Source organism: Nicotiana tomentosiformis, chromosome 9, assembly GCF_000390325.3.
Source record: "Nicotiana tomentosiformis chromosome 9, ASM39032v3, whole genome shotgun sequence".
NCBI classification, from domain to species: domain Eukaryota; kingdom Viridiplantae; phylum Streptophyta; class Magnoliopsida; order Solanales; family Solanaceae; genus Nicotiana; species Nicotiana tomentosiformis.
The window spans coordinates 106,657,181-106,667,172 of NC_090820.1; the positions used below are offsets into that span (position 1 = coordinate 106,657,181).

The window sequence follows — 9,992 nt, forward strand, 5'->3', positions numbered from 1 at the left end:
CTTCTATTTGACCCTGTTTGGGAAGTCCCTGGATCTCAAATTCTCACCAACTTTTTCTCGAGATATCATAGCATAAATAGGAGAATTCATTGGTTTTCCCCTTCATAATACACGCGACAACAAACAATTCGCTTTTTAGCTAATTCTCTCTCTTTCCATTTGATGAACTCGATTTACAAGTCGCATTTGATAGAACGTAAATGAGAGCGAACACGATTATTAGTTGCACTTGGAGTGCGATTTAAAATCCGCAACGCGTAAATGCGATTATAAGTCGCAATTGACGAACGCGATTTACAAGTCGCAATTGCAGGTGAAACGCGATTTACAAGTTGCAATCAGAAGTCGCAATTGATCAATGCGATGATATGTCGCATTTGAATACTGTGATTAAACTTGTGTGGGTTTCGAGATTGATGATTAAACTTCAGCCTTCAGTTAAAGCAAGAGATAATAATACCAATAAGCATATAGGCTATATGTCGTCGCACTGCAATTACAATGAAGATACCTAATATTTTAGCCCACTAACTCGGGGATGGCCAGTTGGTTTCGAGGGCGGTCATCCATACAGATGACATGTGATCGATCCCCCTTCAATGCTTGTTGCCTAGTGCGGTTTACATCCCTCGTGTGGTTTGCAGGCAGGGGCGGAGCTAGAGCTTCGACAACGAGTTCAGTCGAACCCAGCAGTTTTAGTTCAAATCATATATTTATCTTAAAAATATTCATTGAATAGGTACAATTCTTATTTTAGAACCCAGTAACATAAAAATGTTAGAATCCTGAACCCAGTAACTTCAAATCTTGGCTCTGCCTCTGTTTGCAGGTTATTACACAATGGAAGATTTATCCAGCACGCAAAGAGTGCTCACCCGAAGGGCAGGAACAGTAGCAGCTGTGGGTTTTCTTGGGATTCCAAAAAAAAAAGTCGATAAATATTAGTTACGACTTACGCAGTATAGATTTGCTTTAACATTTTCTTGTTTCTTTATGAGAAAACCTAACATAAGCTAACAATATCAGTGCATTTTCTCTCATTTTCTTACCTTCTTCAAAGTGTCAAACATGAAATCAAACCGTGTAACAATATGTTTTGGTGGACGACCAATTGTTAACTATATTATCTTCCTGCCCTTCTTGTGTAGTGTCATTGTAGTCAACTTTTATCTTCATCATGGAGTACACCTTATCGCAGATGCTATTTTATTAGGTCTAAACATCGGGTACGGATATGTAATAGGCACACGTCACAAACTCGAAGCGTACCATCGAATAATATTTATGATGTTTCTATGTATCATGACCATCACATGAAAATATATTTTATGTAGGCCGCCAAATGAATAATGATTTTACTAGCGACCTATTTGATTTTTAATGGTGACATATTCAACATTGAGTGGCGACTAAAGTTGTTATAAAACGTAAACAATTACGGGACAAAAAAATAGATTTTAGGTAAATCACCAATGAATAATTACTTTAACGATGATCTATTCGGATTTTATGGCGACTATAGTTACTACAAAATTTCAGCACTTATCGACTAAAGTTGGCATAAAATTTTTGCTCAAATAGTGTATTTATGTTGAAAAATTTATTAAAGGCAAAATACATAAAGACACACTTAAAGTTGGCCGAAGATATCTATCTCACACTCCAACTTACCAGGTGACCATATAGACACTTTATGTTTGGTTTTATTGTGTCAAGTAAATACACGTGTCGGACATGTCAACTAGAGTGAGATACAAACGTTGGGTAGCACATTAGTTTACGTTTTTCTTGGTTGTAGCGGCTAAAAAACTTCAAAATTACTATTATACCCTTAATGAATCCCTTTTATATTTATCCCAATTCTCAAACTCCTAAACCTAAATCCCCGTTCTTCCTCGACCTTTTCCTTCTTCTATCTTCCCTCTTTCTCTATTTCGAAGCATTATCAAAAATGGAAGGTACCTTGTATTGTTATTGTGGTAAAGGGTAGAATTGATAATTTCGTGGTCACAAAATAACCCCGGTCGCAGGTATCTTGGATGCCAATATGGTCGAGTAAGTAATTTTTAAAGTTATGTTTTGTGCCTATTTTGTTTCTTCAAAATTGTTTGGCCAAGACTCCATTTTTATGAACTTTTATTAATGTTTTTTATAGGAAGGGTGTAAGTATTTAAGTGGCTTGAAGATGAATTTTCTGAACAAGCTAAGATTGTAATTTGGGGATTTTTGAAGAGGATCAAAAAATACGACGAAGAAAAGGAGAAGATGAGGAGAAAGTACAGAATGTTGTTGGTCATTGTGATACTTGCTTGGATTGTCTGAGAGTTTCTTATGTAATATTTGCTATGTTAGTTGAAATTTAGTTGGTTGAAGGAGCTCTTTTGTGTATTGGCAGTTATGTAAACCAGTAGCTATTTTGAATGTTATAATGTAAGAAACTTAGATGAATACAAGTTGAATCACTTTTGGACTAATATTTCATCAAAATTTTGACATAACTAATGTTCTCCCCGACCGCAACTACAAGATACAAATACAAACTGTACAATAAACTCTACCAAGGCAAATACAATCTGTAGAATAAATTGCAAATTTTATTGCTCAAACCAAGGCAATAGTCACAAAATAAAATGTCAAACATACATCTGAAACATTACTTTAATATAAAATAACTAAAACTGCAGCTAGTTGTAGGTTCATGAAAATCAAATTAGACAAAACACTTGAATAAACTGCATAAAGTGAAATCTTCTCTAATAAGTTTTTTTCTTCTTCATTTGCAAATCTTTTTGTTGTTGAAGTTGGTTTCCAGTAATAGTAGTTTTTTCCTTCCATATCAATCCAGGTGGTTTGAATCCAAGATCAATATTGGTAAGTGATGTATTCTTTAATTGTCTCCCACTGGAGATGACTCTTTCACTTAGTATTTCCGGCTGTAAATTTAGAGTGATATCTATTAGGCAATCTATTAATAACTTATGAAATAGCTATCATATAGAAATGTGAAAGAGCTTACATTAAGAACTTGTCTTCCAGATTCTGTGTCTGTGTAAATGCCAAATCCCAATTTTCTTGTTCTTTTTTTTCCAACAGCAACAGAAACAGATTTAGTAGCAGCATGAAGAGAAGCAGCAGTAGCAAATCCAGCAGGCGCACTGGAGGCTGTGCTTGTTGAATCAGAACTAGCCCCACTTCCTCTTCCTAAACCAGTGCCCCTTCCTATACCAGTTCCCCTTCCCTTTCCTCTGCCAACTCCTATTCCTAGTCCTCTCCCTCTGCCTCTCCTAGTAGAAGTATTATTTCTAAATTTTGTAGTATCTTGACATAAAGAAGAAGGAACACTAGAATGTTGGGTACTAGGTTGTCTCATTGGCATTGCTTCAGTAGTTATACTAGATTGTTGAGTAGCAAGTTGAATGTTTGGTGTTGATTCAGTTGTTGTTCTTGGTCTTTCGTGAGGCTATATGTAACAAAACAAAGGTTATAAGACAAAGGTTAACAAGTAAGTAGATCAATGAAAATAACAAAGGACATACCCCTGATTTGCACCATTTTTTGTTGTGTCCACTTTGATGGCAGTTAGAACATGTCATCTTGGCTCCTTTCTTTGATGCTTTTCCCCATTTCTTTTTTCTTGGTACATCGTTGTCCCTTCTACTACATCTCTTGGGTCTACCAGGCATTGGTTTAACTTCAGGTGGCTCGACTGGTGGGTTATTTGATTTAGGCCACATCTTCCATATTGGGGATTGGTTGAATGAAGTACTTATAAGTATTGAAGTACGTATCTTTTCTATACCAATGCTCAACATAATCTTCTAGATCTTCCCCAATATGAGAAAATGCACAAACTACATGGGCACAAGGGATACCCCTCAACTGCCACAGTCTGTAACTACATGTTTCCTTAACCATGTCAACAATAAACCTATATTCCCCTTCCTCAATTTCAAAGCCGGTATCATCATTCCACATCACTTTTAATCTCCTACCAACTTGTTTATTCTCTTCTAAAGCAAATCTTGCCATGGGTGAAATGTCAGTGATCCATGTTTCAGCAAATTTGATCATATCCCCCATGTCTATTCATTATATTATGTCTAATGTCTTCAAGTATGCCTAGGACCCACAATCCATGAGTTAAATGTCTCACACATGTTATTTTCAACAACATCACACCTAACAGTTTCACTAAAATAAGACCTACGCCAGTACTCTTTATTATATCTAAGGAGGGATTCACAAATTTTATGCCCAAGTTTATCCAAGTGTTCAAATTCTTCTTTCAATTTTACCTCAAAACTGGCCTTAGCACATCTCCAGAAAGATTTTCTTCTTGCTTCACCTCTCCATGTTTTTTGCCAATTTGCCCAAATATGCCTTGCACACATCCTCCTTTCAGCATTAGGAAGTAATTCTTGAACAATTGGAACAAGACCCTTATAGACATTAAAAAAAAGGAAACAGAATGAAATAAGCAATATAAATAAAATAAGCAACAACATAAATGAAATAAGCAACAGAAAGCATGTTTAGTATAGTACCTTTTGCATGTCAGACATTATTGTTAATCCATATCCTAGACCAAGCTCCAAATCATGAATGAGATGACTTAAGAATCAACTCCAAGAATGTTTAGTTTCTTGGTCAATAACTGCCCATGCTATTGGGTTTATTTGTTGATTCTCATTCTTTCCAATATCAACTAAAAGTTCACTTTTGCAAGCCTCCTTCAAGAAACAACCATCCAACCCTATAATCCTCCTACAACCTTCTAACCATCCCTTCTTCAATGCATCAAAACAGACATAAAAATACTTGAACAAACATTTCCCAGGTTGTGTCTCATTATCAATTATGACCCTACAAGAAGTTCCAGGATTTGTACTCTTAATCATATCAGTATAGTCCAGCAACCTTGAAAACTCAAGAGCCCAGTCACCCACGAACTTACTAATAACACTCATCTTTGCCCTATTACACATTGAGATTCCCACCTGCAACCCTAATTTTTTTCTAATTATTTATTGCAGCTTATACACTCTAGAATCCAATTATTAGTATTTGAAGTCATTGTTTTAAAGTCCACGATACCCTCTATAAGATAGTTTACACACATATTCTTAAAACAAAGCACGCTATCAGAAGATATTCCCTAACGGCTAACAGTAGTAGATGAAATGAGAGAAAGTGATGCTGACAATCAATGCTTTGTTGATCTGTTATTAGTTTATCTTATATAAATTTGATAGCTAAAGAATGGTAGTATAAGATTGCTGAAATATTCAAGAAATTCCATGTAGATCAAGAATCCTTATAACTACTAAAAGAGAATAATATGTTAGAAAAATAAATAATTTGTAACGATCAGACCGGTTGTTTTGAGAGTATTAGCCCTGAACTCTTATTTATTACTCCCTCTATTTCGTTCTATGGTTACGTGACTTGCCGGAAGGTTTGGGTTTTGGTTTCAGAGTGAAATGGGACACATAGCCCCTAAATGGAAGCTAAAGTCCTAGGAATTGACCAAAGTTAATTTGTATAAAGACGACTCCACAATGGAGTTTTGATGGTTCCTATAGCTCCATGGGATAATTTTGGTCTTAGGAGCGTATTCGGATATTGCATTGGAGGTCCGTAGGTCATTTTAGCGTAATTTGGCAAAAGTTGGAAAATTGGATGATTTTTGAAAAATTTGAGCGGGAGTGGACTTTTTGATATCAGGATCGGTTTTCGATTTCGGAAGTTGAAGTAGGTTCGTAATATAAATTATGACTTGTGTGCAAAATTTGAAGTCAATCGGACTTGATTTGATAGGTTTCAGCATCAGATGTAGAAGTTTGAAGTTTTAAAGCTCATTAGGCTTGAATCGATGAGCAATTCATATTTTTAGCGTTGTTTGATGTGATTTAAAGGCTCGACTAAGTTCGTATGCTATTTTATGACTTGTTGGTATGTTTAGTTGAGGTCCTGGGGGCCTCAGATTGATTTCGAATGGTTAACGAATCAAGTTGAAGTTTAAAGGATGGTTGAAGTGCACCAGTTCTAGTGCAATCGTACCTGCGCAAGATTGCCCGCAGGTGCGGGCCCGCAGAAGTGTGAGGCCAAGCACAGAAGCAGAACTGGAGAAGGTGTCCAGTGGTCGCAGGTGCGAGATGAAGTCCGCAGAAGCGGAGTCGCTTCTGCAGAAGAATGAGCGCAGAAGCGGAAAGGCCAGGGAGGCCTGTTGGTCGCAGATGCGGACAAGGAGCGCATGCGCGGAAGCGCTCCTTGGTTGCAAAAGCGGGAGCACAGATGCGGCTGTCTCTTCGCAGAAGCGCACGCGTGGGTGCTCTTAGGGTGCCGCATAAGCGATATTTTGTGGCCTAAGTAACGGCCACACCTGTGGCTAAGACCTCGTAGAAGCGAAATCACTAAGGCAGAAAAGGACCAATTCCGAGGGTTTAATTTCATTCTCCATTTTTGAATCTAGAGAGCTCGGAGTGAGGCGAAATTTCGAGGGTTTTTCAGAGAAAATATTTGGGTAAGGATTCTTGACTTGTTTTTGACTAATTCCCACTAAGATATCATTTATTCTTCCTTTAATTAAGAACTTGGGTTGTGAAATTTGTGGAAAAAGGTGAAAACATCCCTAGGCCAAATTTTGCGGTTTCGATCAAGAATTATTTATTTGATTAGAGTGATTTTGATATGGGTGAACTCAATATCGAATAGGTGTTCGTATTTTATGACTTTTACCCGATTTTGAGACGTGGGACAAGGTCGACTTTTTGATTCTTTGCTAAAGTTGTAGATTTACTATTTAAATAAGTTTCTTGTAGTTGTATTCATGGTATGGAATTACTTTTGGCTAGATTTGGGCCGTTCGGAGTCTGAAAATCAAGGGAAAGGCATCTTTATCGATTGATTGAGCGAGATTTGAGGTAAGTGACTTGTCTAACTTTGTGTGGGGGAAATCCCCTTAGGATTTGGAACTGTTGTAATAATTTGTGATATGTGAGCGTCGTGTACGCAAGGTGACGAGTGCGTACACAGGCTAAATGTGGAAATTTCGGTTCTGGCTGAGTAGTCTTCCTTTTGAAATTCCTTAACTGAGTTTCCTTAACAGGTGTAGCTGCCATGTTTAGCCTAGTTTCGCATGTCTACGTGTCTTAACTCTTACTAAAATTTGTGCAACATGCTTAGTTAAATTATATGTTTCCTTGATTAGTGTATTCGGTCTTTAACTATTGGATTCCTTGCCATAAATTTGTTGTTCCATAATTTATGAGTTGCGTATTTACTTTCGGGAGCGCCCCTGTTGTTTACCTTTATTTGTTGTGTTGTTACCATTCTGAAATTTCTCGTTGTTCATTTCTTAGTCATTTCATTGTATTATTATATTTTCTGTCTCGTTTCCTTTTATTCTAGTAGGGCCTTGACCTGACCTCGTCATTACTCTACCGATTAGGCTTGGCACTTACTAGGTACCGTTATGGTGTAATCATACTACGTTTCTGCACATATTTTTGTGCAGATCCAGGTTCTTTCTACCAGGCGAGATACCAGTGAGGTGGACCGTACGTGGAGACTTCAAAGTATATCTGCCAGCGTCCGCAGACCTCGGAGTCCCCCTATCCTTATTATGTTATTTTCCTTACTCTCTTTAGACTCTGATGTATAGAGACACTTAGTATTTTATCTTAGAAGCTTGTGACTTATTTTTACCGAGTTTTAGGAGTTGTAATTATCTGAATCGCAACTTTTATATGTATTTCATATGTTGAGATTTGAGTTCAGTTTTATATTCAGTTATTCTGCAAATTATTAGGCTTACCTAGTCTTAAAGACTATGTGCTATCAAGATACCCTACGGGGGGAAATTGGGGTCATGACAAGTTGATATCAAAGCACTAGGTTCATAGGTGTTATTAGTCACAAGCAGGTTTAGTAGTCTCGCGGATCGGTAGGGAGACGTCTGTACTTATCTTCGGGAGGCTATGGAACTGTTAGGAAAAGCTTCATTTCTTTGATTCCTTATCGTGCGAGATTTTGAATTTTTGTCTTTCTGTTCTCTCACATATGGTGAGGACACGTATGATAAATGGGGCTTTTGACTACGTATTTGCTCCTTTTGACTTTCGAAAACTGATGAAATATGATTACTTGCAGGAGTATTGGAAAATGAGCCAAAGTTATGAAATTCAACTCAAGAAGGAGTGATTTTGAACAAGGAAAAAAAGAAGAAAAATCAACAGAACTTCAGTGTAAAGTGCGAACCGCACAATAATTGTGAGGCTGCAAAAGTCAAAGTTCAAAGAGTGTCAAATTCAAAGCCCAACAAGAACTGCAGACCTGATTATCGCCAATTGAACAAGGTTGCAGTGAAGAACATGTATCCATTGCCATGTATTGATGATATATTTGATCAGCTTCAGTGTGCCAGAGTGTTCTCTAAGATCGACTTGCATTCAGGCTATCATCAATTGAAGATTCGGGAGCCAGATATCCCGAAGACTGCTTTCAGGACTTGGTATGGTCATTACGAGTTCCTTGTGATATCTTTTGGGCTGACCAACACCCCAGCAACATTCATGCACTTGATGAACAGTGTATTTCAGCCCTATATTAACTCTTTCGTCATTGTGTTACATTCTAGTGTACTCCCGCAGTCGGTAGGATCATGAGAAGCACTAGAGGACTATGCTTCCGACCTTGAGAAAAAAGGAGTTGCATGCAAAATTTTTGAAGTGTGAGTTCTGGCTAGATTCAGTGAAATTTTTGGGTCATGTGGTATCTAGTGAGGGGATCAAGGTAGACCCGAAGAAGATTGAAGCACTGCAGAGTTGGCCTGGATCATCCTCATCTGTAGTTTTCTTAGTTTGACGGGATATTACCGTCGATTTGTAGAGGGTTTCTCGTATATTGCTGCACCTATGAATAGATTAACCCAGAAGAGTGCTCCGTTCAGGTGGAGCGAGGATTGTGAGGAGGGCTTTCAAAAGCTCAAGACTGTTTTGACTACAGCTCCATTGTTAGTGTTGCCTACTGGTTCGTTGTCCTATACGGTATATTGTGATGTGTCGCGCATTGGTCTCGGCGAGATGTTGATGCAGGACGGTGGGGTGATTGCCTACATGTCTATACAGCTAAAGATGTATGAGAAGAACTACCATGTCCATGACCTCGAGTAAGCAACTATTGTTCATACCTTGAAGATCTGGCGGCACTATTTGTATTGTGTCCCTTGTGAGGTTTTCACCGATCACCGAAGTCTACAACATCTGTTTAAACAGAAGGATCTTAACTTGCGGCAACGGTGATGGTTGGGGCTACTTAAGGATTATGACATCACCATTCTCTATCATCCTGGGAAGGCCAATGTGGTGGAGAGTTTGGGCAGTTTAGCATATCTACCAGTAGCAGAGAGGCCTTTAGCCTTGGATGTTCAGGCCTTGGCCAACCAGTTTATCAGATTGGATGTTTCTGATCCGAGTAAAGTTTTGGCTTGTGTGGTTTATTGGTCTTCTCTTTATGATCGTATCAAAGAGCGTCAGTATGATGACCCATATCTTCTTGTCCTTAATGACATAGTTCAGCATGGTGATGCCAAGGAAGTTACCATAGGATATGGCGGTGTATTATGGATGTAGGCCAGGCTCTGTATGCCCAATGTATATGGATTACGTGAGTTGATTCTCCAGGAGGCTCACAGTTCGCAGTAGACCATTCATCCAGGTGTCGCGAAGATGTATCAAGACTTGAGGCAACATTATTGGTGGAGGCGGATGAGGAATATGTATCCAGGTGTCGCGAAAATGTATCCAGTTCGAAGGACATAGTGGAATATGTAGCTCGGTGTCTAAATTATTAATAGGTGAAGTATGAGCATCAACGACCGGGTAGATTGCTTCAGAAGTTAGAAATTTCAGAGTAGAAATGGGAGCGGATCACTATAGATTTCGTTTTTGGGATCCCACGGACTTAGAGGAAGTTCGATGTAGTTTGGATGA

General features: G+C 38.3%; 1 protein-coding gene and 1 long non-coding RNA gene across 2 annotated transcripts; one reads left to right on the top strand and one right to left on the bottom strand.

Annotated features, from left to right (window-relative positions):
• The first annotated feature begins 1,859 nt into the window (after window positions 1–1,859).
• Window positions 1,860–2,474, top strand: LOC117279963 (uncharacterized). Its single transcript, XR_004510413.2, has 2 exons — window positions 1,860–2,055; window positions 2,156–2,474. It is a non-coding gene; the product is annotated as an uncharacterized lncRNA (long non-coding RNA).
• A 100-nt stretch (window positions 2,475–2,574) lies between these two features.
• Window positions 2,575–4,831, bottom strand: LOC117279962 (uncharacterized). The gene is made up of 4 exons (XM_033659610.2): window positions 4,545–4,831; window positions 3,537–4,439; window positions 3,017–3,460; window positions 2,575–2,933 (listed from the first exon to the last, which is right to left on the bottom strand). Exons 2-4 carry the CDS (start codon window positions 3,810–3,812, stop codon window positions 2,754–2,756), a joined length of 900 nt encoding a protein of 299 aa, XP_033515501.1. The 5' UTR covers window positions 3,813–4,439; window positions 4,545–4,831; the 3' UTR covers window positions 2,575–2,753.
• Window positions 4,832–9,992: the final 5,161 nt, after the last annotated feature.